Raw genomic sequence first — 27,398 nt, 5'->3', positions numbered from 1 at the left:
TTTTCCGATGTTTCCTGATTGTGTTTCGAGTGCTGTGTGGAGAATGGATAGAAACGATGTGGGACTGCATGGAGGTTGCAGGCCAAACTATGTGCCTTACAGTCTTCATGATGGTCATGGTGATTGGAAACCTAGTGGTACGTAATCAGTGGGGATTTTTTTAAAACTATTAGAACATATTTCCTATTTTTCATTATTTAGAAATCAGAGGTGAAGTCTGGAGAGGGATTTTAGGAGATCATGTAGTTCATTTGCCCTTTCTTTAAACCAGGTTCAAATATAACTTGATCACTGATGAAAAATGTTTGTCTACCTTTTCTTTTAAATCTTCAGTAAATTTATAACTTTAGTAAGATCAGTGATGAATTATGCTGATAGTCAAAAATGCCTTTTAAAAAACCATCTAACTTAAATCACCTTTTACAACCAATTAAACTGACTGGTCTCAGTAATGGAAAATAGTTGGTCTTCATGACAACATTTATGATACTTAAAGGCTTACTGTTTCCACTTTCAGTCTTTTCTTTCTGAAACAAAATAAGCCTAGCTGTTCAATTTTTTCTCACAGATGATGATTTCTAAACTACTTATCCCTTTTGCTACTGGCCTCTGAATTCCTCCCAAGCAGCATTTTGGATAGACAAAAGTACCGAGTAATGTGGAGTAATTATACTTCCATGTCTTAAACCCAACATTCCTTGTGCTACATCCCAAAATTACACATGAAATTTCTGTACCAGCATTGCTTTCCTGATGCAGCCTATATGCCCTTTTCTGCAGTGCTTCTACCTTGCCAGTTTTCATACCTTCTGTAACATGTACTTTTCATTTTTCATAACCAACATTTCTACTCTAGTACTTCAGAATTAAATGCCATATTGATTTTGAATCATTTCACCAATTTACCATGGTTATGCCTAATTATAGTTCTTTCTTGTTGAGTGCTAGCATCCCTTCTCTTTTTGGTATCATCCATGAATTTTATAAATATGCTTATCCACAGGCATAAATACCAAATTTAACTGGACTAGTGTGAGACTCCTGTGGTATACCTTCTAAAATATTCTGCAATTTTGAACAGGAAGAATTGACAAATAGAACTTAAATTATTTTTAATCTGTTTTGCACATAGTCTGTCATAATTACATCTGGTCCAAATTTCTCTTGCATGTTTATAAAATGCCATGCAAGAAAGTCTGAAATAGGTTTAAAAATTGAGGTGTATCACATCTGTGGACTCATTATCTCTTACCTAGTTTTCCTGCCCAAAACAAAAATACACTGATGTATTCTTGGCAAATCATAGAATCATAGAATCTTTGGGTTGGAAGGGACCTTTATAGGTGATCTAGTTCACCCCCCCTGCAGTTTATTATATTCTGAATTAAAGACACTGAAGCTATGGTCTGTAGAACCGTAGAAGACAAGTATTCCTGCATTCCCCGTGCCTATGAACACTACAGCAGGTGTAGCTTGCATGAATTACATCATGTTGTATCCTGCCTCCCTGCGTCTTTCTCCATTTTGAGGAATAGACCTGCACTACCTCCAGTGTGGACGAGAAACGCAAGGAACAGCTCAGATTTTCACCTATACTAGTCAAGTTAAACAAGCTAAAAACGTTTTGGGCAAGTTATAATAAAATATAGGGGAGAGGGATTATGGACTGGAAAGAATAGCAGGAAGGTGCGTTGAAATAAAGTGCTAACTGTGAAATAAATATTATGTCATATTGAACAACCCATATTGGAATTACTTTTATGACTTAAAAATAAGAGATCCCCTATATTTTCTCCTTACTGTCTTTTAGGTACTCAACCTATTTTTGGCCTTGCTGCTGAGCTCATTTAGTTCAGACAACCTTGCTGCTACAGACGATGATAATGAAATGAACAATCTACAGATTGCTGTGGCAAGGATTCAGAAAGGCATAGATTATGTGAAGAGAAAAGTGCGTGAATTCATCCAAAAAGCCTTTGTTAGAAAGCAGAAAGTTTTAGATGAAATCAAACCTCTTGAAGACCTAAACAACAAAAAAGACAGCTGTATTTCCAACCACACAATAGTAGAAATAGGTAAAAACCTTGCCTATCTTAAAGAAGGGAATGGAACTACCAGTGGCATAGGCAGCAGCGTGGAAAAATATGTTGTTGATGAAAGTGATTACATGTCATTCATAAACAACCCAAGTCTCACTGTGACAGTGCCAATTGCTGTCGGGGAATCAGATTTTGAAAATTTAAATACAGAGGAGTTCAGCAGCGAGTCAGACCTGGAAGAAAGCAAAGAGGTAAAACTATTTCTATATTTAAAATACTCTGATGCTTTTCTTTTTTTCCTAAGGTTACTAGTCTTGAATTAAAATCTTTAATTAATTCCTGTATAACAGCATATACAAACTCGTAATGGTATTTAAAGAAATTGATGTAAGGTTGCAAGTTTTGAATGAGATGGTAATACAGTATTGCATTTACAGTAATGATCAAGATGCATAAGACGATTTTTAATAAAATTAATACTTTTTTCCTATTTTATTTAGTTAAATCATTAACAGGAAAATGAACCAATTAATAGCCCTGGATACCAAAAGTCTTACAAAATGTGAGGGGATTGTGCAAGTTTTACCATGCTTATTTCTTCATTGCAGTTTATTTACTCTTTTGTCTGCTTTCTGGAGTGCCTCCTGGCAAATTAACCATTTGTTCTGATGCTTTTAACCTTTCTGATATAGTCAAAGTAAATCTAGATACATTGTAAGTACATTTGAATACTGGACCAGCATCACTAAGCAATTTCATATAAATCACTAATAATCCATCTGATAGTAGCAGATCCACTGAAGAAGTGAAGTAATGGCCTTATGGTAAAAAAAGTATGAAGATTTATATCACAATATAAGATCCTTTCATATGGCTACCCATTCTCATTTTCAAAGCTTTGAGGTATTTGAATCTGTTACCTACTCTGACTGTAATAAATGTACTTCTTTCTGGCACAATGTTGTGCCAAATGGACAAATCTGCGCTAGCACTTAGTCACAGGGGATGCTGAAGCCATTATTGTTGTGTTAACCCAGTGCTCTGTCCTGCACAATTGTACATGGTGGAGGCACACCACCTCAAGTGGAGTAGGTCTATGCTATGCTTAATACTGATGCTAGTTCACTCAGCATTAGCATGGGTGTTTTTGAACGGTACTGCATGCTACAGTGTAGACATAAACTAACATAAAGGTTTTCATAAAGTGATTTCCTTGCACTTGAATCTGAGGGTACAAATATGGATAAGATTCTAGTAATTCTCACTGGGAGATCCTTTTTTGTACAGACTGCATCACACAGTCATATTTTCTTGTTTCTTGTCAGAAATATCTTTATTGTTCTTTAAATCTTTTGCAGATTGTTGTTATTAGTATTTATCTTACTCCTCAAAACCATGACTTGGGTGTAGAACAAAGCAGAAGTTGTTGTAGTTTAACCTTTAATTGTTCTGTGTAACAAACAGGGTGATTTATGAAAGTTTCTTGGTCTGAATGTAGGATTTTGGCTGGTTCTATTATATCTTTGTACATAGGATAAGAAAAGGAATCTTCTTTAGGCACCTTTACACCACACAGGGCTGTCCTTCCATTGTTCTTCTGTTCCATTGTTGTATTGTCGCATTGTTAACTGTTTCAAAACTTTCTGCTGCCAAAGGAGCAGCAAATTCTAATGCTAATCTGGTCAAATTCAACCTATCAGTGAGATCATCCATAATGATTGTATATGACGGTAATGGCACAGGTTATTTTTCATCTTTTTGTAAATCACATAGTTTCTTGGTCTAGGCCTGTCCTTCTGGGTTTGTTCTTTTTTCCTGCTAATCATGTTCATCTATCGCTTTCAGCCTTTTCCCTGCTTAGCAACTAGTGATAGCCAGAGGATGTACTGAAAGTTTGGGAATAAAGTGTCTTAAGTTAAAGTTCAGTACTAGGAAGCAGAATACTTTGGATTTCTTCATCACAAAATATTTATTGCTATCTTGGTAAAGTAACAAATACCTATCTGTCATTCTGTATTTGTCTGTAAAGTTAATAGTGTATTTATCAGTTTCAAGGGTGCTGTCAACCTAATAATTTTTCATAAAAAATTCTAAATGCCTCAGTTGGAAAGTGTGAAGAAGATACTGTTAGTTTATTCTGCAGACATATTGTAACTGGCAATGATGCTTCAGATGATATTACTGTATGAATGACACCAAAAGAAAATCTTCTGACACAGATACAGTCTGAGATGTTGACTATGAAGTCCCAGTATGATCAGAAATATGCACTCAAGAAAACTCCTCCTCTTCTCTCTTCTCACTCTTCTCTCTTCTCACTCTTCTCTCTTCTCACTCTTCTCTCTTCTCACTCTTCTCTCTTCTCACTCTTCTCTCTTCTCACTCTTCTCTCTTCTAACTTTCCTCTCTCATCTCTTGCTTCTCCCTTCCCTTCCCTTCCCTCCCCTTCCCTTCCCTTCCCTTCCCTCCCCTTCCCTTCCCTTCCCTTCCCTCCCCTTCCCTTCCCTTCCCTTCCCTCCCCTTCCCTTCCCTTCCCTTCCCTCCCCTTCCCTTCCCTTCCCTTCCCTCCCCTTCCCTTCCCTTCCCTTCCCTCCCCTTCCCTTCCCTTCCCTTCCCTCCCCTTCCCTTCCCTTCCCTTCCCTCCCCTTCCCTTCCCTTCCCTTCCCTCCCCTTCCCTTCCCTTCCCTTCCCTTCCCCTGCCACCAATGTCAGATTAATTTTCATAATGCTATTGATTCTGATAATACCACTACTCATGGTAGTAGTAAACCATGTTTTAAATTGTCCTGTGCTTGTTATTTTTTAAAAGTTATGAAGTTATGCACATATTAACTGAAGTTTTATTAAAGTAGATTATAGCTCTGGTAATTTTTAATTGGCAACTTCTCAGCAAAAAGTAATTTAGAAGTGTAATTGGATTCTACTAATTTAAATACTCTATGTCATTAAAATGATTGAGAAAGAAGTAATTTAAATATTTTCATTAGTGATTATTAAATTAATTAGCTGCTGAAGTCTGTTTTATAAATGTAGTCACGGGACTGTTCTGTACTGGTGGAGTATTCTCCATTTCTTACGCTGAAGCTACAGCTGTTGTGCAGAAAATAATTTGTGATTCACTGAACAGTGGCAGCAAGAAGGAACATGACTTTTGGTAGTGCCTAATGATTAAGGCATCTGTTTTGAGAATGAAATCTTTCCCTGCTACAAAATCTGTTTATGGCTTTTTAACAGTCAGTAGTCAGTGGCGAAAATGCGGAAACTGCCTTGAAATAGGGACTGAAACCTGAATTTCCCATATGAATTCCCTGATCACCAACATTTTTCCTTTTGCTTCTCTTTGTAAACGGCTCAATCTTTAACTATTTACTGCACAACGTCAGTAGAAGAGATGGAGGATGTACCTTATTCAAATCCATAGGCTGGTGATTAGTAGGAGTATGACCACAGTGACAATGGTGCATCTATTTCTTCATTGTATAACAGCATGGTATGACTGCTGACTCTCTTCATTAGCTAAATATTTTCTTTTCCCAATGGAAAGACCCCAATTGTGTTATTCTACAAGGTGACAAAAATAGTGGTTTCAATTGCTATAGGGAAAATTTTAAATCAGATTATCCCACATTTGAAACATGAGCTCCAGTCATTAATCTTCCACCATAAAAGAAAAGCTTTCTCCTCCAGATACAATATTTAAAAGAAGACAGTGTCCTCATTGCATTCTTGGAGGCAGTGAATCCTGTAAACGTGTGTGTTAATCATGCTTCTGGAACTGCAAACTGATCAGGTGATAAGACAAAGAAGTGCATATTCAGTCAGGAATGAGCTAGTGCCAAGCACTTTTGACTGGTCAAGCCCAAAACTCTCCTGAGCATATTCAGGACTGAAATGTCTTACTCTTGCAGATATTGAAAGTGAAAAACTGAAGGGAAATGTTTATAAATGTCAGGCACCTTCAAGAGAGACACAGCAGTTAAGCAAAGACATTGTAAGCATATTTCTCAATTGAGAGCCTAAATTTCAAATGTATTTTAATCACAAAAGTGCATTTTTTTAATTCTTAAGCCTAGTTCCTACTTTTCACTAGATAATTCTTATCCACCATGGATTTTGATATAGAATGATGGCTTATTAGTCACAAGAATAACCCACTTCTCATTAAAATGATGCATAGCAAGAAAAGGCATTTTTTAAATTAAAAAAGTGACTACAAATGGCTTTTTGTTCAAGGCTTCCTCTTTTTTGTCATACCATGATGTACCTTGCATTTCTGCCCTCTCATATTTTCCCATTAATATGATTCTGCTGTTGCCAAGTGTTGATCTGCCAGTCACTTCATTGCTCATACCACAAATTAAAAGAACTGAAGTTAGAAACTGCCACCAAACCACGTTCAATTAGCAATATCCCAAATGAAAGGCAGCTTAGACATCCTTGTACTGTGTGAACACTCTGCAAGATAGCCAGATGCTAATGAGTGTGCGTCTGTGTGCTTTTGCTTTTCTCTATGTATACCCATGCATACATGTATTCGCTATGGTATAGGGCAATAAGCTGAATTTCAACGAAGTGATTATCATTTATTAGCAAGTATTAATTAAGTGTATTAAAGTTTGGTGAATTCTTTATCTTTATTCGTTTATGAACATACATCTTTTCCAGTATTTTGTCTGAAATGTTAACTAGATTATGCCTTTCTACATACAATATACATACAATATTGTACATGCTAGTAGTTATAATTTTATGAGGAATTTTCTAGAAAATTGCCTGAAACCTAAAATAGAATTAATTATGAGATTATTGCGTCCATAATAATGGTAGTGGGGGAATACAATGTAATATGGGAATTAGAGAACAAATCCTAGATAAAACTTTACCATAGAAGTAGGGCAATTAACAAATATGAGTCCACTGTGCTATGTCCTATACATGAAAGTCCATGGACATGAGCTGCATTACTGCTATCCAGCATAGAAACTATAAAAATAATTTTTCCTTTTTAGGTCCTTAAGTACTATGGGGATGGTTTATACAGAAAATTTTGTAGTGCATGCATAGCTGTGTAATAATTAGAATTTTATGCTAAGTGTGACTTCTAGGCTAGTAATTACTCCAGCATATGCCAAGTTACAAGATATTTTTAAATGCTTTGAAAAATATGGGATCTCCTAATGCTGTTGCAGACACCTTAATAATGTATATTTTACTTTAAGCAGTATTCCGCGCAAAAAAGCAGAGGTGCTGTGTCCTGAACTTCATTTCCTACCATTCTTACTTCTCACAGGAGTAGAACCAAGCTGGATCAGTCAAGCGGGCAGCTCTGGTGCCTTTTAGCGAGGCAGAGCATCGTGTCACCAATTTTACACAGGTTACCTAAGCAAGTTATACATCTATCTATATATACTATATAATCACTTTTTAATGGATATTGACTGGCCTGCATGCTATTCAGCTATGATCCTGTCCCATTCATTGCAATAAAGTACAAACATGCACAGCTGCTCTCTGCTGAGTCACAGGACTCACGTCACAGCATGGTCAGGCAAGATTGGCAGCCCCTATATTTCTGTAGTTCAGATGCTGTACTTTCCATGATATTTTAATAGTATTTTGTAGTGCATGCCATGTACCTTTCTCAATCTTGATAGTAAAGTTTTCAGGATTCTATTTTTGAAAGGTTTTCTTTCCTTTTGAAGGAAGACTGAATATGTAACATGTAAGCTATATTTCTCATCAGAAGCTTACATAAGTCCGTTTGTAAATTGTTTTGATAATGAAAAGCTGCTAGCTGTTTTGGAAAACTTTCATACTATTGTATTTTAGCTTACAATGGAGGTAACTTGCAAACTCCTGATAGTTACATTTTTATTTTTCACTTAGAATGCTTTTCTTCAGTACTTGTATAAACATTTAGTTATTTTGGATATTAATATGCAGTACTTGAAGCACCATTAAGCATGAAATTCATTTAATTTCCACAGTTAAAGCATGTGACCATCATTTGGTTAAAAAAAATTCATACAAGATTGGTATTTGGCTGGTCAAACATTCAGAGATCAGTTCTGCTCTTACTTACAAGTGTAGAGGTGCAAAGAGAAAACTGATAGCAAGATCTGGCCCAATTCAGTCTTACCATAGCTCTTTAATTTATGCTCACAAATTGACTACCTCCCCAAACATCTAAAATTGTCTGCCCTGAGAAACTTAAACTTATTATCATCTCATCTTATCAGTAATAAATAAAGTTCAGCAGTCTACTAAATAAGCTACCAATTTTGGACCAAAAGGTCCCCAGCTTTAGTATGATTTACATTGCACTTATTAAACATTGTCATAATACTTACAACACCATAGTTGTATGATGCTGCTTTCAGTTTGGTAAATCACTGGAGTTAAAAAATACTTATTGCATAGTTTGCTGTCTCTTATTTTATATTTTATTTGTCTTGTATATATTTTCCTTATGAGGAATATTTTATCTGATAAGTCATATTTTGATTTAAAAATATTAATCCTTTGATACTATCAAGAATTTAGGCTTTGGATTGTTTGTGAATTGCTCATATCATATTGGCATATTGTGATTCATAGTGGGTGATACTAAGTTGTTAATATTGAAGTTAATTGGAGTTCACTTAATTAACCTTTACAAACAGCAGTCCCTTGCTCTGTTTCAGAAATATCCTTTCACTATTGCATGTGTGAATTAAAGAGCCTTTGTAAGTAGCTTCCAGTGGGAGTGCTTTTGCAAATATTTCCACTGCTACTTATGATGCTTTTGCTTTCATCCAACATTCCTGCAAACATTTTCATTTATGAAATGCTCATAAACAAGTAGATCAAAGGAATTATGAATAGCAATAAAGTACAGAATGGACTATAGTTTAGGGATCCTGTTATTTTTTTCAGTATTTGCAAACAAAAATCATAACAGAATTATTTTGCTTTGATTTACAATGTTCTGTTTTTTTGAACTGATAGAGTTATTATGCCTGACTATATAAGCACTAGAAAGAGTGATATCCAGATTCCACTTAATTATATCAGTGGAACTACAATGATATTTACCACTTGGTCAATTTTACAGGTGATATATCTGTACTGAAAAAGACTGGATAAGTTTGGATATAATATTGCCATTTGTATCACAGAACATCTAATTTTCATGCTGACATCCACACAGCACTGAGAAAATGAAATCAATATAATTTCCATTATTTAACATTTTCACAGGTATTTGAGAGGAAAGGAAATTAAAAGCAAAACCAAAATGATGGTTTCTCTTGGCACCATCTTCCTGCTTATGTCTGTTCTGCTCTTTGCTCCTTCAGTCCCTTAAATTATGGTTTCAACAGCTATTAGTGGCATCTTGCCCAATCATGACATTTCAGGCTTTGTTAAATATGCTAAACTAAGAGCTGTTCAGCTACTCTCAGGTAATCATCTTGGAAAGAAAGAAAGACAGAAATGTTAGAAGATCAGAGTGGCCTGGCTGTAAGTGAAGCAGAATTGTATGAATCTATGAGATGTTGTCAAGGTTCAGAAAGTAATATGTCAAAAACTTCCTGACCTAATCTTGGCTGCTGCTTTTTGCAATGCTGCTCTGATAGGCAAGCTGCTTTCCACTTTCAGTTTCTATCTTGAAAGCTAAACTAAAATCTGTATCTCCTACTGTACTGTATTGCTGACTAAAGCATGACTGGCAAGGCTGTTGGTAGGTGTGATGTAAAAGATACATAAATATCTCTATGATAATCAGTATGTTGATGCTTTAGAACTATGTAAGTACTTTTGTCCCCTTACTGTCATCTGTGGAAATGAAAGGGATTATGTATATTCTGAATATGTATATTCTACCACTTCTCTGGGCAACCTGTGCCAGTGTTTCACCACACTCATTGTGAAAAATTTCTCCCTTAGATCTAGTTGAAATCTGCCCTCTTTTAGTTTAAAACCATTACCCCTTGTCCTGTCGCTACAAGTCCTGCTAAAAAGTCTGTCCCCATCTTTCTTATAGGCACCCTTTAAGTACTGGAAGGCTGCAATAAGTTTTCCCTGGAGCCTTCTCTTCTTCAGGCTGAACAACCCCAACTCTCTGAGCCTTTCTTCACAGAAGAGGTGCTCCATCCCTCTGAGCATTTTTGTGGCCTCCTCTGGACCCTCTCCAACAGGTCCATGTCTTTCCTGTGCTGAGGGCTCCAGAGCTGGATGCAGGACTTCAGGTGGGGTCTCACCAGAGCAGAGTAGAGGGGCAGAATTGACACCCTCGACTTGCTGGCGACACTGCTTTGGGTGCAGCCCAGGATACGGTTGGCCTTCTGGGCTGCGAGCACATGTTGCTGGCTCATGTCCAGCTTTTCATCCAACAGTACCCCCGCGTCCTTCTCAGCAGGGCTGCTCTCTATCCCTTCATCCCCCAGTCTGTGCTGATACTGGGGGTTGCCCTGACCCAGATGCAGGACCCTGCCCTTGGTCTTGTTGAACCGTTGCTTTATACCAGAGCAGAAGTTTGCTGTGGAAATATGTGATTGTTAATGAAGGTTTTCCTAGCATACTGAACTTAATTGTTTTGGAAAAATTTGAAGATGTTGTATCATAAAATGTTCCTAGCTGTTTTGTAATGCATACTAAATTTTATATATATTGTATAGAATGCCATAGAATAAATTCAATGTTAAAAATAACAAAGAAACAAACATAAAAAGTAGTAATTATTTCTGATTAATTTATTTAATTTATTTAAATTTGTCTTCCCCAAATGATACTGAATTATTACAGATTTAATTTATTGAATAATGTTTATAATATGCTTCTTCATATACTGATCAGGTTAGGGCTAAATTCAGGTATACTAGAACAGCATGCTAAGGAAAAGCTCTGTTACAACAACAACAGAAGAGTAACTGAATTCTCAGGAGTATTTAAGGCATTTAATTGTTGTGTTTCAAGTATCAGCTGCCGTTGATTCAATTTAGGATTTTTCTGTTTAGCTTAACTCTGGGATTATTATTACAGCTCTTTAAAAGAAGCATACCAGATTTTCAGTGAGAGAGACTAGTAATACATACTGCCCCACATAAATAAAGATGGCTTTCTGATGTTCCTGATAATTGACTGTTCTACTGATCATTTTCTACCTTTTCTACCTGATCTTTTTGATCTCTCCTTTTAGTGGATATCTCTAATCTTCCATCTTGAGTTAACTGTTAGTCTTACGCAATTTCAGTAATAGGAATTCATTACCCCTTCTTAAAATGAACATGTGCTGATTACACTAACTGCGTAATATCTAAGTTACTGAACTCTTCATTTTCCTGTAAAAGAATGGACAGTAGGTCTTTCAAATTTATGGTTTAACCAGTTCATATTTTTTTGTTTGCTCTGCTACTACTACAGCATTCTGCTAGAAATGCTGTCTAGGTCGGAATGATGCAAGCAACATTTTAAGAAAGCTCTACATAATACAGTCACTTCTCAGTTTAAAAATTATTTATTGTATTGTCTTGATAAATGTTAATTTTTAACACCATATATAAATTTCTTTGGAATATACCTTGTGTTTATGGTATTTCTGGCCTTTCCTCAAATTGATGATTGACTTCCACTGATGTTTAAATGCTGTGGTCCTTATTTGAGGTCTGCAGTATTTATCTCATAATTTGTAGTTTCTCTATTTTAGAGGCAGTATTCCACAATGACCAAACTGCCATGCATTATTTCTAATTTGAATACGTTGCAATGGGAAATTTGTAAGTAATAATCTGCAGAAAAGTGTTCATCCATGTCATTGGACCTAACCTCATAGATGCTAAAGATCACACACAAACATGAGACATGAATATATAAGCTGGGATTTTCAAAGAAACATAAAGGAAATGGGTGTGCAGATATCACTGAAATTACATGTATAATATACGCTACAATAAAGGCTTCCATTTGTTTGGTCTTCCTCTAAAATGTGGGCTATAGTGTACCATGGTACACAAAAATCAAAATTAAGCCTATGTCAAAATCACAACATGATATATTGTCAGTGTGATTTGATAAAACCAATGGAGGAGAAAGGAATTAGTTTTGTTTGAAGAACATACTTAATATTGTCTGCAATGTAAAATTGCATTAAAGTCTTACAGCACTTTCTGTATTCACATACTAATATTGTTTACATTTTCTTTACAAAAAACTGTGTAGAGTTTGCAGCTTCTCAAACATATTTTAAAGGAATAATGCCTCTAACTTAAGTTTTAAGCATCAATAAAGATATATCTTTAATGTTACCATGGACCATCTCTCTATCTAATACTAATTCCCTATAGACTCTATTCTAAATCTGCTTACATCATTCCCTTTATAAAATTAGCTACTTATCAATGCAGCCATTTTACTGATGTTATACTCCACATAGTGATAACATTAGAAGAGTCATAGAATGCCATGATCAAACTACTTTTACTTATTATAGTACTCATATTTGTCTGTTGCCAACATTATGTGATGGTGTGAAAGAATAATTTCAAAGATTTGGATTATATTATCAGGATGATTCATTGGTGCAGTACTGTTTTATTACAGTATTGTTTTAAAAGCATTTGGTTTCACTTTAATCTTCAAAAAATAAAGATTTTTGGGGGCTTTTATAGTGATTGGACATGTATGTGTACTGTACCAAAGTAATAAGTAGTTTCAAAAAGCACAATAAATTCAGAAAATGCATTGGCAAGTGAGAATGCAAAATATCAGCTACTGCTCTTAAAGTAATGTACTACTCTTTTGGAAATAAAGAGAATTAAACAGTCCTATACAACTCGTAACATGTGTTTTCATGTCAATGATAATGAAAAGTTTATATTCAAACTTTTTAGATTTTACAGGCTTGATAGAATAATATTTACCTGAGACATGAAAATACATCTGTGCAGCTTGCTGTTGGTTTGGTCATGACGTTGGAAAATTATTTGTATTAACAGAGGCTATCTGAAGTGTAATCTAAAATGCAGCCACATGATTGGAATAATTAAACAGTACAAAGTGTGGAAGGCACCCATTCCTAACTTACTGAAATTTCATTTCAGAATTCTTGTGTGTGGCTCAGAATAGTAGTCTAAAGATTTCAGCAATTCCTTGTATGAAAATATAAAAATATTTTCAATGGGGAAAATGCACATGATGTAGTTTCTAATCTTGTGACCTCACCTGTGGTAGAGCAATTTGGCATTACAGATTGTAGATAAGAAATTATTTTTATGTCAGAGCACGGAATACATGCAAAATATTTTGGTATGCATTTCAAACATGAACTTCTATTCAAAATAAATAAAATAAAAAAAAATGTGTGGGGTTTCATTCACAGAAATTAAATGCATCCAGTTCATCAGAAGGCAGCACAGTCGATATTGGACTACCTCCAGAAGGGGAACAGCCAGAAGCAGAACCTGAAGAAGCTCTGGAGCCAGAGGCTTGTTTTACAGAAGGTAGGTGAAACAAAATATATATAAGGTGATTAGAACTAACTGTGTTTATTTGGACTGGATTCTGGTTTTATTCAAAATCAAGAAGCAGCTTAGTTGTATTTTTTGTTTGTATTAGTAACTTCTTCAGAGGTACTGCCATAGATGTATTGTTCTCATGCTCTCTCTCCTTGGAAGGTATTATAAGAGTTACAAAGCTTTAACTTCAGATATTGAAATTAAATTGGAGATACTTATTTACAAGCATTGCAGTACTACTGAAATAAGCCAAATTACTTCTGTTCATTGTCCTTCCTAATAAATATTTACCTTATTCTGATATCTCAAAATTTATTATTGCACTTAGGCTGTGTGCGGAGATTCAAATGCTGTCAAGTCAGTGTGGAAGATGGGAAAGGGAAAATCTGGTGGAATCTTAGGAAAACCTGTTATAAGATTGTTGAACACAATTGGTTTGAGACCTTCATTGTCTTCATGATTCTTCTCAGCAGCGGTGCTCTGGTAAATTCAATGTGGAACTATTGTGTATATTTTAAGCAGCAGGCATTTAGAATTACAGTTAATTATATTGCTGCAGAATTTAATATCCAATTTGTAAATGTTTTTATGTCAACATATATCAAGAAGTACTTGGCATGTATTGTAGGATACATAAGAGTCTGCTCACAGGCTATGAAACATTGTTTGGCAAGTTCAAAATGTAGTGTTAATGGAAATAAGAAATTAGTTATATCAGACTGGTATTCACATGTTGATGATAATAGCTTTTTTTGTCTTACACTCATTTAAAATAAACCACAGCTGAGCTAGGAAGTTAAGAACAACTTGAATTGTCAAACTGAGATGTAAGTTGCCAATGTGATTCTGTCAGGTATTTTACCAGACTTATGTTAAATCAGGTGTGCTGAGTAAGTACTGATCCTCACAGCAGGAGCAAAATACAGTGTATTTGCTATGCTTGGGTCAATGTACTGTGATTCACTGTCAATGTAGACATTTTATTTTGAAAAGAGAGTTATTAATCTCTGTTCAGGATTGCTTTTTGGGTTAGTGTGTATAGTTTGGTTTCAATTATTATTTCCTCAAAAGTTCTGTATCACAGATACATTATTAAATTCCTCATATAATACCACAAAGGAGATCCTTATGTCAATAAGCCATTGGTATCCGTGGAAATGGATGAAAATGAGATTTGGAGAATGGTATTACAGTAAGTTTTGTGGATCACTGTTCAGCTTGGCTGAAAGCTGAATATTGTGTTTGGACCCAGCTTTATGAAAAGACTACAGTATGGAGTGAAAGCAAAAGCTGTGCCTGAGGGAAGGACATATGCCTTATCATCACATATATCTTTCCAGTTCAAATTCTTTCTTGACTACTACATACCACACTGAAAATTGTGAAGACATTTCATTAAATCTTCAAAAATCTTTTTCACAGGCATTTGAAGATATATACATAGAGCAACGTAAAACTATCAAGACCATGCTGGAATATGCTGACAAAGTTTTTACCTATATCTTCATTCTGGAAATGCTTTTAAAATGGGTGGCTTATGGCTTTCAAACCTATTTCACTAATGCGTGGTGCTGGCTGGACTTCCTGATTGTTGATGTATGTATTCTTCTTCATGTCCTATATGACCCACTCTAAAAATCAGAATATTATGTTTTCAGGATAAGCTTTCTGTTCTATTCAGAGGAAACTCTATTTTAAAACAGTTGCTGTGGTATGTTTTATAACTCTGTTCAGAAAAGAAAAAATATTTAGATATACTTACTACTCTGGAGATGTTTTGTTGATATTCTCTAGTTTTATGAAGTTGTAATGCTTTACTGAAATGATGATTTTTACTATTTTTTTTGTGGTGTGGAAAGGATGTTGTTCATTCTTTTCAGTTTTTGCTGTATATGAAGTTTAAATATTTCAAAGTAATTTCTTTAAAGGTTTCTAACATTCTAATCAATTACTTTAAATGTCCTGTAACTTACTCTGTGTAATATGAAAGGAAAATACTGCTAGGAACTCTCAGTTCCATTGTACTATTTAGTACTCGTGCACTTTTCAATGCATCACATGGGCGACTTTAAAGAGACACTTGAAGAACTGTAGATGAGCTCCCTTAGAAAGGGTTTCCAAATTATTTTGAAAAGGCTGCACCACCCAGGAACAGATACACATTGCCTGAAGGAGACCTAGTGAGAAGTGCATTGTAATTTCAAGTCTACATGCTCAACAATGAATGCACAGTACTGGGTAGCATAAATGGAAGTCTACAGAGCTTTAACTGTATAGCAGACACTCATTTCCTTTCCATACTCAATAGCATAACTACAAGTGTCTGTGCTAATAGGGCATCTCTCAGTTCCACATATGTAATTCCCATGGAATGCAAGGTAAGAATGTGTCTTGAATCACTTGTTCACTCATTCTGAAAAGCAGCAGAATTCTACAGAAATTGCTATGTATCTCCCTAAAACTACAATGATATGATAGACCATAATGTCTTTTCTATACAGAGCTTGGAAAACATTGTAACTTTTAAATCCATGCCACTGTTGCTGATCCTATCGTAAAACATGACTATATGCACACATAGTATTCCATGGTTGGGTCTGTACCCTTATTTATTATACTCTTACTATCTGTACATTTATTGGCTCAGTCATCAGATTTAATGGTAAATTACTATGACCAGTAGAGCTTTACAGAGACTCTGTAGACAATACTTTACACTGTCATTATATGTTTATTGTATTTATCAACAAATTTTTAACTTTTATTGAATAATCTCTGATTTAGTTACTTCTGTGAACTTTATAAATAATTTTATCAGTTTTTCATGGCAACCTTACCCTGATGCAATTTTTTAAATGAAAAAAATTAATCTCTGAAGCATTTTTTTTAATCTTTAGTCAGAGGATTAAGATAACGAAGCAAAAAGATTAATTTGGAAATGAAAGATTTAAGAGAACAGGAAGGATGGAATGGAAGGGCATTAAATGGAGAGAAATAGAAGATAGTTTGGGTTTTTTTTTCTTTACTAGGGCCACTCCTTCCCAATGGTTTACTATAAATACATTTATAAGGATTATTGATGAAAGATAATTGTATTATTTATTTTACAGCTGTTCTAGTTTAATTACTCATCTGCCTGCAGACCAGACCAGCGTTATGCAAGCCAGAATTGATGAAGTGGTTAAAGGAGTCACAGGGAATGTAATGAAGTGTGGATATGCCTAACAATGAAGCTTCTACCATTGTCTAACAAACAGTTGGTTATCAGTTTTGACTAGTCTGGTTAAATCTGAACAGCTCTGGTAGCTATGGCTGTTGAATAAGATTTTCTGGACACTAGAAAGTTACATTTGACCAAAAGCCAGGTCTGGATGTGGTTTTTGAGAGCTTTTACATTGTCATCAAGTTCTGAAGATATCACGGGAAGTCCTGACCTAAATTGACCATTCCAATTCACCCAACTTTTGGGCGTTTTCTTTTTGCATGTGACTTCATTTTTCTTTAAATACCACCAAATGTTGACTGGTTTATGTGAATTTAGAAGGCATTTTTATACCATTCTACCAACATGATTTCATCAACAGGTACCTAGAATATACTTTTATTCTACTTTGTCTGACTTGAAAGATCTTTCTGCATTATAGAGGGATTCTTGGAGAAAGAGGTCCAGCCTTGAATCTTCTTGAGAAGTTCAGGGCACACATCATTCCCACCATATGTATCAAAAGGATATACAAGATGAATGAGCAATATTGCCTTTCTGTTTTTGTGTAGGTCTCTTTGGTTAGCTTAACAGCTAATGCCTTGGGCTACTCAGAACTTGGTGCGATTAAATCCCTTAGGACACTAAGAGCTTTGAGACCTCTAAGAGCCTTGTCGCGATTTGAAGGGATGAGGGTAAGACAAAATGAAAGAACCTGAAATAATGCATGCATACGCAGAAACAATGCATGCAGAACAATCAACAACAAATCCATGCAGAAATGCTACACTATCATCCTATATATTTTACATTTATCACTAACATATAAGCAAAAGGCTTCATCTGCTTATATGAATTCATGTGTTATTGCACACGTTTTTACACTTATTTAGGCTCCTTGGCCTTTCACCCTGTATCATATTTTCCTGGAGGGTCCAAGGATTTATCAACTGCATGGATCTATGCAATGCTACTACAAAACTGAATTTATCCCATACAAATAAATCATGCTGTATTCAGAACAGTTTTAAAAAAACAATACTTCCTTGTGAAAGTGTGTGCACAGGTACACACATATATATGCACATGCGTATTTCATACAAGTATGGAATATCGTGCATAGTCTATCAAATATCTTTTAATGTCCTATTCTGTAAATATTAATTTGGAATTTCTTACAATTTAAAAGTTTTGTAATGAATTCCTATGTTAATAAGTAAATTGACATTATTAAAATACCTTCTGTCTTTTAGACTAGAACTATTACATTCCATTTAAGACAACTTTTCTAGTATATTAAACTGGTTTTATGATTTCTGGCCTCAATTGGTTGATTACTGCTTTCCATATTGATTTTAAAATGTTGGTTATAATGTATAGAGCACTAAGTGGCCTGAAAACGTAACAGAAGACTTTTGCTGACAGAGTTGGGTATATTTGAGAAGTTACTGTCCCCAGATGTTTGTTTTCACCATATCAGTTACCACAGCTGAGACCCTCAGCTGCCCAGCTGGGCACCTTCTGTCTATTCCAGTGCAAAGTCAGATTGATTAGTTTAGATCAATTCTTCAGTGCACTGAAATGGACAAAGACTTTATGTATTCTGCTATGATATGAAAGCTCTAGAAATATTTCTCTTAGGGGCAGTAGTCAACAACTGGGGATGGTAGATATTTCTAGCTCTAGCCACAAGAAGATGTCCAACTTATACCTTCAGGGTCCATCTGTCTGCCTCGGACATATTGCCATAGATCTAATAATCAGATGCACCTGAGCTGAAACCCTGGTGCTGTAATTAAAAAGGATCCTTCTGTGAGCTCCCTACAGCGATCACTGATCTTTGGCACCCTGGTTTATAAACTGATTAGCAAATTTATGTCAGCTAGAAATTGGTGAGCTTCTGAAGAAAATATGATGCTCTATGTGTTTGGAAAGTAAAAGACTTCAACGAAAAAGGAAACAAGTTTTGATGAAAGGTGATAAATTCAAATGGAAAATACCACTTCCTTGCCTCCAACAAGTTTCTGGAACGTTGCTCAAGCAAATTTGACAGTTTGGGATGTTCATATCAGATACAAAGCCTATCTAAAACCTCAATAGTATCATGCTAAAAAACACATTACCTGCTTTTTTTATGAGAATGATTAGCAAAAAAACTGAATGCAAAATATGAAAAATTTTATAAGCACAGTAAATTGCTTAAGTGGCAATGTAATATGGCAATGAAAAAACAGTCACTTTGTCATGAAGGTTTATGGGTAATTGTCAATCCCATAACTTCCATGTTGGTGTAAACTTTACGTACTGATTTGATCCTCATCTGCTAACTGTATTTCATGGTAAAATACCCAGATAAGGAGGAGATTTATGACTTTAGCAGAACATATAATAAAAAGTAGTGGATTAAGTTAGATAACTTCATACAAGAAACACAACCTATATTTTTATTAGTTAGGCAGTTAACCATTGAAATTTTCCTATGGTTATAATGAATTTTGCCTTATTTAAAACAATTAATTTCAGGCTTAATGTCTTGAAAGATACAGTAGCTCAAGTTGGTGAAGAAATGAGTATGAGACTGAAAGCTTGAGGACAAATATTTTCATTTCATTAACTATCCCTTTATGTCTCCATAATTATTCCTGATGGATGATATGATTATGTTTAAAAAATCTACTTATATTTTTAAGTAGAAGAATTAAGATAACTTTAAATAAAAATAACGTAAAAATAATAGCTAATATATATTTGGAAAATATTCCCAAATTGGGAAAAAATGATGTCGCTGTTTATTATTCCAGTCAAACTTCCCACTAAAATCAGTGAGTTCATGGATTTCCAATTTAAATTAACTCCGCTTTTTTATCAACCAAGTCATTCGTTTAGGTCAAACTACTCTTCATGGCCTTCCATAGTCACCATCATTGACAAAGCTGAGAGTACAGGTCTGTCAAGACAGAGCTGTTGAAATAGTCAGAACTGATTTATCCATTAGTTGGGGGATCCTTTCTGCCTGGCTGATGAGTGATAAATGCTGTATAATTTTTGCTTATTGATTTATCATAGGTATTGCTAAGGAGATTTTTAGTATGAGTAAGTAACGATTTTGATTTTTTTTTTTAATTTCCCCATTAGAAACAAACACTTATTACAACATGTGATTTAAAATACGTGGCAAAAAAAAGCATGGAAACTTTGGACTTCATCCACCATTCTATGCTTTTATAGACTCATAGAGTAATTTACATTGAAAGGAACCTTATTTGGTCCAGCTTCTAAATTTAACATAACAATTTCATTGAAGTTCTAGGATTTCTAATATTATCCAAAGTATGTGTCACCCCAAAGAGATTTTTTTTTCCACAGGAATGGAGCCCTGAAAGTAAAACAAGTATTTCTCCTTTCCTTCAGACCAAGTCTACTATATCATATACATGGTGGTGGTTCATCACCTACTCTAACATTCAAAGGTTTTATTTTCTATTCTGTAAAATGGCAAGGAATGAAAGATGATCTACCTAGGTGACTAATTTTACAAGTAATTGATTCTATGGAACCTATTAATTGTAGATATAAATGTAATGCAAAAATATTTTACAGGCTTAAGCTATATATATCTATTTCAAATAGAAACAAGTAACATAGTGTGCTAGACTATCTGTTGTAGTACCTACATCATATAAACTAAATCAATTATAAATAATCACATCTATGTAATACCTAATGGCCTCCATTTTTAAAACAAAATCTTCATTAAGTTCTAAGGATCTCATTCAGTACTTTTGGGAAAATTGGCAGTTATTAAATTTTATTTTGTTAGACTTACACACTAGGAGTTAACTAATTTAGCAACTCATCAATTTCATCATTAAATTAATAATTTTCATTCGTAATGGACCTACTTTCTCTCTAATTTTATTTTCTTTACTATTTTATTCTGGCATGTTTTTAATCATTGTTCATCATCATACATGAACCCACTTTCATATTTTTCTTTCCTGAAGCCTGATTTTCCCCAAAATTCATTTGGGAATTAAGTGAAGTCTCTTCGTTCTTCAAGTCTTAACTGCCACTTGCCTGAACACTACCAGCTTGTCTGTGTTCAGACACTCAGCTAGTTTCCTGGTTTGAACATGTCTGCTTTTCTGATTTTATATATAACCATCCAAATGAACATGCATACATCCCTGAGTTTTCTTTTATTTAAAAGAAGCTTTAAAATTATGTTCAATTAAAAAGGTGTTCAGTAATATGGATTAGAAATATTATGGATATGGTTTTGCAGACATACATTCAGTAAATATTCTAAAAAGAATTATTAAATGCTGATTATTTCTGTTTGTGGGGTTTTTAGTTTGTTTTACCTGCTTTTTCTTCTTTTTCACATTCTTTAAAGATACCATTTGCTACTGTTTGTATGTTATTCCTTCTAATTAGGTTGACATTTTATCTTTCCTCTACACTGCTTTTTTTACTTGTTACTCTGAACAATTAAAAAAGCATAACACAGATAGGTATTAGAAGTAAAATAGAGTGCTACATTTAAGAAAGGCTGATGAAGCATTTGTAAGATACTAGTACCTGTCTTCTTACATGGTCTCTCTTTGGTTTCATTTGTACTCTAGGTGGTTGTGAATGCCCTCTTAGGAGCAATTCCATCCATTATGAATGTGCTTCTTGTTTGCCTTATATTCTGGCTGATCTTCAGTATCATGGGAGTAAATCTATTTGCTGGCAAATTTTACTACTGTGTTAACACTACAACTGATGAGAGATTTGATATCAGCCAAATCAACAACTACAGTCAATGTGAGGAGCTCATAAAAAACAATGAAACTGCCCGATGGAAGAATGTGAAGGTTAACTTTGATAATGTAGGCCTTGGTTACCTTTCTCTGCTTCAAGTGGTAAGTCACCACTCCTTAGTTTCTATTTTTCTTTCTATAGCTCTATTTTTCACTTGTAACAGTAAAAAGTAATTTTTTGTGGTTTCTTTAATTTAGAAATCTTGTCTCTCACTTCTTGGTTTGGGTTTTAGAAATTGTATAAATTTTATTTATTAATTTATTTATTACAATCTATTAAATTTATTTAAATTTTTTTAAATTTATTTATTAAAATTTAAAAATTTACTTCTTTGTTTGGAATTATAAAGTGTGGGATAAATCCATATCTGCACAGAAATAATACAAAGCATAGAGGCTATGCTGACTATGAGGAAAAAAAAAATAATTTAAACCTAATTCACCTTAGCTGCACTGAATCTATATCAAGTACACCTACTTTGCTCATATACTGAAAATAACTTTTATATGAGGTATTACTCATAACTGATAAAAGCTCTTAGTAGTTGCTGTGTCCCCTACAGTCAGGTATTACAATTCACTTGCAATTCTCGTATATGAATAAAACATACAACAGAAGGCGATAGTCACATATTAACATTGCACTGTGATGGTGTTTATGATGAGCCCTAAAGACACTTAGTCTTCAGCTCTTAAACAGTGTTTCTGACAAGCCATTTTCCAGGAAAAGCATGATGTAAACACCAGTGTTTTGTTTATAGGCTACATTTAAAGGATGGATGGATATCATGTATGCAGCTGTGGATTCTCGTAATGTAAGTATAATCCCATGACTCCATTTGTTTTGACTGCATGAGCTCCAAGATTTAAGAATGTAATTTTAACATCTTTCAGGAATAACAGTAAAAATGAGAGAACAAGGAGTTGTTATAGTTTTGTAGTTAAAGAAAATGGAAACCATAGGAAAAATAGAAGAGACAAAGAGAGCAGAGGAGCAGACCTAAAGGATTCCATGTTCTCTATGGTGCAGTTGGACCAAAATTCCTCAATTCCACAGCAGACTTAACTATCACTCTGAAACACCTGTTCCTCCTCATTATGTGCATTGAGGCATTATTTACATTTGGAAACAGGCACCAATACACAGCTTAGAGATGATTTTTTTGTAACACTGAACTTTTTTTAAAGTTGAGACTTCCACTGTGCTCTGCAAGCCACCTGACTCCTTTCTTCACAGCACAGTTCCTATTCTTAACTTGGCCTGTACGTTTTCTTACCCTTTTGCTTTCCACTTGCTCCCTTGGTGCAAGCTGTCCTCTGAAAAAAATACACTGGTAAAGCTCCAGCTTTTTTGGTAAGCTACACTCACAGCAGGAGGCCTGCTGTAGTATACCACATGTGCATAGCTGTCCCAAGAAAATATGCTTACTCTAAACATGGCTTGGATGCCTCTTCCATAATCCAGAGCACTTGGCTTGGATGCCTCTCCCATAATCCAGAGCAGTTTCCTAAGTGCTTTTAGCAGTGAAAGCTCCACAAGCCCACACCGGGAGCCTCCCACAAGATATACAAAAAGTTTGCAGCTCTATGAGCTGGTGTTTCTGGTTGTCTATAGACTCAGACAGATGATACTATACTAGTTTAAACAAATTGTGACTTCAGTATTTACGCTCATACAGGCCAGTTACATTTGTTAAAAATGAAATATCAAGTTTGATAGCAAAGTTCTTTTTGAAGAATGTAACTTTATAGATTGAAGGTCAGTGGGATGGATATGTGGGAACTTGACCATAAGAAGCAAAGATTAGAGTGACAGAGCCCTAAATTCTATCCAGCAGATATTTGATTCTGTGCAAACAGTTAAACTAAGGCTTAGTTTCTATGCCTTTTTTGCAGGTTTTGGATCAGCCTAAGTATGAAGATAACCTGTACATGTATCTTTACTTTGTCATCTTTATCATCTTTGGATCATTCTTTACCTTGAACCTTTTCATTGGTGTCATCATAGACAATTTCAACCAGCAGAAAAAGAAGATAAGTACTTCATCATTATTCTAAAAAGAAAGCTAAAAAATGCTTATTTTTGGTCTATACACAATAACTTTATTAATAAGATTCTATTTTTTCATTTTATGATGAACTAATACGTGCTGTGCATATTAAATATGTTAAATTATTAAAGCTTACAATTTGGCTTGATGAGGGTTTGATGGACAAGTGACAATATATGTCTGTCCATGGTTAGTGAAATACCCAATGTCATATCTGTGAAGATGTGGATTGGGGAATGGAGCCTACTATAGACTCATAAAAAGGCTAACCATTGAAGCTAGACTAGACTTAGCTAGACTGCCTTCATGTCTCAGAGCTCAGCAGTATGGATTTCTGAACTCTAATAATAAACATTGTATTATCTTTATTTGTACTCTCTTTAATCTTCGTATTTTGTCAACACCGCCTCAAAAGGTATCAGTGTTTCAGCTGCAGAACTTAACTAAAGTATCTGGCTGCGCAAAGTGTTACTGGAGTGGTGGAAGTGCTGTTGGATCCATGTGCTGAAATGGGTTGAGATGGAGAGAAATTGGCTTTTTTTTTCTTACTTGATCCACATAGTAGTTCCAGGATCTCCTATTTCAAGTCCTGCCCCAGTGGAGGGAGAAGAAAAGGTTGTGAAATATGACCATGTGGATACCTTCTAATTCTCCTTTGGTATCATAGATGTCAGTTCTGAAACGTCGCTAAAAGTTACTCTAGAGGAAAAATAAGAGAAGGGGATTGGAATATTTTATTAGGGTGTGCCTGTGCAATAACTGATGGAATTTAGTAGAACAAAGAAAAAGCACCTCTCCTTCCTCTGTACCTCCCCTCTCCCCAAGGAAAAGCAGAGGTCTACCAAAAACAGTGCAAGTTCAAGAGCCTCTCAAAAAAACATCCTAAACATTAAGGGTGGGATATATGAAGCAATTCTTCCATTACCAAAGTACTAATAATCATGATAAAAGGGGATTTTTATGTCTATTCTAACTTTTCCCCCAGATAAGAATGTGAACAAGAATGATTATTACTATTTAGTATCTTTGTTTATAAGTAATGAATAGAGACATGTGATTGTAACTAGTTTTTGTCTCTTTGGTTTACTTTGGAGGTCAAGACATTTTTATGACAGAAGAACAGAAGAAATACTACAATGCAATGAAAAAACTGGGTTCAAAGAAACCACAAAAGCCTATACCTCGACCAGCAGTAAGAATAAAAATATTTTCTATTATTTTTACTTTTATTTTAAAATGGGATTGTTTCAATTATGCCTTAGGCTGAACTAAGTTGTAAGCTAAAAACCAAGTGATATAAGAAAAGCCTTATCCATTTGAAATCCAAATATTTTCTCTTTTGTTGTCTGAATACGGAGGACTCTTCCCTTTCCTTTTTTCCCCCTCATTTTCTCTTTGCTGATGGCAATGACATTTTATGTGACATTTTTTCAAAACACAGGTTTGAATAGAACAATTAAATGTGGCGGTGTATTTGTCAAAATATGTGAAAGCCTTAGGCCACAGGCGTTTTCAGTCATCGAGGAAAACTCTGAAGCTTCTCTATGGGGACAAGTTACCATATCATTGCCTGAAAAAAAGTCCTTTTGCCCCTCACATTCCTGTTGCACAACCTATACAATGGTTTGCTTTCCTAAGCAGAGCTACCCTAGCACTATAGAGCAGGGTTTGGCTGAGGCAGAGAGTGATTCCAGCTCTGCAGTTCCACTTTGGATTGTGGAACCTGCTCAGTGCCCAGTCCAGCCATAGCTGAAAAATGGAAGATACTGTTTTAAAGGTTATTTTGGTGGCATGAAGAGCACTGAACTCAGGGCTTGAAAACTTTGTAAGTTTTCTGGCAAATGAAGTGCTATTAAGTCTCAGCCTGCTTACATCCCACCCCCACTTAGTTTTTTTCCAAATTTTGCCAAGCTAAGCATTCAGTTAATAGTTCTGCGTCACAAAAGGTTACAGTGAACTGGTTCAGGGCAGCAAAGTCTCCTTTGCGACTTCAGAAAAATGCACTATGCATGTTTTGAAATCTCCCTTTAATGCTTATGAACACAATAGTTGCATTTCTATTTAATTTGTGTTCACATGTACAAACTGGAAGATTCATACAGCTGGAGGACTTCATGGAAGACATGAAATACCCTGCATAATAGATTTAAATAATTTGCGGAAATGTCAAAAAAGAAATTTTACCCAATGCATATCATAATGAATCTTATTTTTCCCCCCCCAGAACAAATTCCAAGGCATGGTCTTTGATTTTGTAACAAAACAAGCATTTGATATCAGTATCATGATACTTATCTGCCTTAACATGGTCACAATGATGGTAGAAACAGATGACCAAAGTGAAGACATGGAAAACATTTTGTATTGGATTAACCTCGTGTTTATTGTACTTTTCACTGGAGAATGTGTCCTGAAATTGATTTCACTTCGCCATTACTACTTCACTATAGGCTGGAATATTTTTGATTTTGTGGTTGTCATCCTCTCCATAGTAGGTAAGAACTTATTTTTATGAAATAGCTAATTCTGTGGAAACTGAAACATTTTTGGCATGTAAAGTCTAATTATATTTTGATTCAACATTGTCACTGGAAAGTCTTACCACAATTTTTCTTTCTTCTGATTTCATATTATCCATAAAATAACTGAACGGTATGGTAAGAATTTTTTTAGCAATAGGTTTCATACACTCTCAGTTTTCTATTAGTTGAAATTAGATGTTTATTCTGAATTCAGTAGAAATTCCTCAGCATAGAAACAAACCCATACATGAACGGCAATTTTATATAAACTAACAGTGGCAGTTGCAGGAAGAGAGTCCAGCAATCCAAAATCCAAGAGCAAAATCGGCATGGGACTGTTGTTAGGCTAGCTTGCAAGCACCCCAGACAGCACGGTAAAACCCTAAGCTTACTTCAGAGTTTTGTTTGATCCTGAAAGGTTTTAGCCTGAGCTAGACTGAGCAACCAGAGAAGCAGAGCTGAAGTAGTTGTAGCAATAAATATATAGCTCCACTAATCTTTGCTTTATCTAGAGCAGACAACCTGAAAGAACTTGAGTAAAAATTCTTTCATTTTAACTTCTCAGAACTCCTTAATATGCAAATTGGTTTTGACATTTTTGTATGGAAACACAATATATGTATTTTTCTGCTTTGAGGCACATAATAAAATGCTCAATTCTTCTACTCTTCCGTGAGTTCTAAGAAGCCTTTTTGTTATCAGTTTGTTTATGTTTGGAATTCCTGTGTCATTAATACTAAACTTGTGGTCATGTTATTTCATGTGTGATTAAGAAGTTGCAGTTCTTGTCAAACATGTATTTTCTTTGACTATCGCAACTTGATTACACGGAATTTTAATACTACTATAGATATGATCTCTCTGCAGATTAACTGAGATTAGTCTTGTTACAGTTTTCCTCTAGTCTCAGCATTTGCTAGTCTACCTACACTAATTATCAGTTTGTCCTAAAAAAGATTGATGTTGTGTTATTAGTGTGCCTGTTTGCATACATAGTCATACAATTAGTACCTACAAATATCATTGGTGCAGTTTTTCTTTATCCTGCAAATTACTTCAGAATTTCTATTGGGATTTACGGGTTTCCAAAGCATACCAAACTGTAAAGATTTTGTAAAAACAACTGAATGGCTAATTTCTAAAATCTGTTCAAATACCCTGTTCTTCTTCAAGTTCTACAATGTTTCTAGCATAAATCTTTAGAAATGTTTTTTAAATGTGATAATATTCTTTACTAATTTAACTTGTTTTTCAACAGGTATGTTCTTAGCTGAGATGATTGAGAAA

The 27,398-nt window shown here is 34.9% G+C and overlaps 1 protein-coding gene across 1 annotated transcript in view; it reads left to right on the top strand.

Annotated features, from left to right (window-relative positions):
- Window positions 1-27,395, top strand: part of LOC104619540 (sodium channel protein type 2 subunit alpha) — a gene marked incomplete at its 3' end in the record, with an annotated part of 53,143 nt that extends 25,748 nt beyond the window's left edge. The window contains exons 15-26 of the mRNA XM_010285451.1: window positions 1-137; window positions 1,811-2,290; window positions 13,396-13,516; window positions 13,860-14,014; window positions 14,954-15,127; window positions 17,306-17,428; window positions 21,359-21,640; window positions 22,300-22,353; window positions 23,435-23,572; window positions 24,677-24,781; window positions 25,814-26,084; window positions 27,370-27,395. The exon at window positions 1-137 is cut by the window's left edge and continues 229 nt beyond it. Coding sequence (XP_010283753.1) covers window positions 1-137; window positions 1,811-2,290; window positions 13,396-13,516; window positions 13,860-14,014; window positions 14,954-15,127; window positions 17,306-17,428; window positions 21,359-21,640; window positions 22,300-22,353; window positions 23,435-23,572; window positions 24,677-24,781; window positions 25,814-26,084; window positions 27,370-27,395 — 2,066 coding nt within the window. The remainder of the gene's footprint in view (window positions 138-1,810; window positions 2,291-13,395; window positions 13,517-13,859; window positions 14,015-14,953; window positions 15,128-17,305; window positions 17,429-21,358; window positions 21,641-22,299; window positions 22,354-23,434; window positions 23,573-24,676; window positions 24,782-25,813; window positions 26,085-27,369) is intronic.
- Window positions 27,396-27,398: the final 3 nt, after the last annotated feature.

The sequence above is a fragment of the Phaethon lepturus genome, unplaced genomic scaffold (assembly GCF_000687285.1).
Source record: "Phaethon lepturus isolate BGI_N335 unplaced genomic scaffold, ASM68728v1 scaffold17104, whole genome shotgun sequence".
In the NCBI taxonomy this organism is placed as follows: Eukaryota; Metazoa; Chordata; class Aves; order Phaethontiformes; family Phaethontidae; genus Phaethon; species Phaethon lepturus.
The sequence above is the reverse complement of the archived record's forward strand: the minus strand, read 5'-3'. Positions and strand labels throughout refer to the sequence as shown.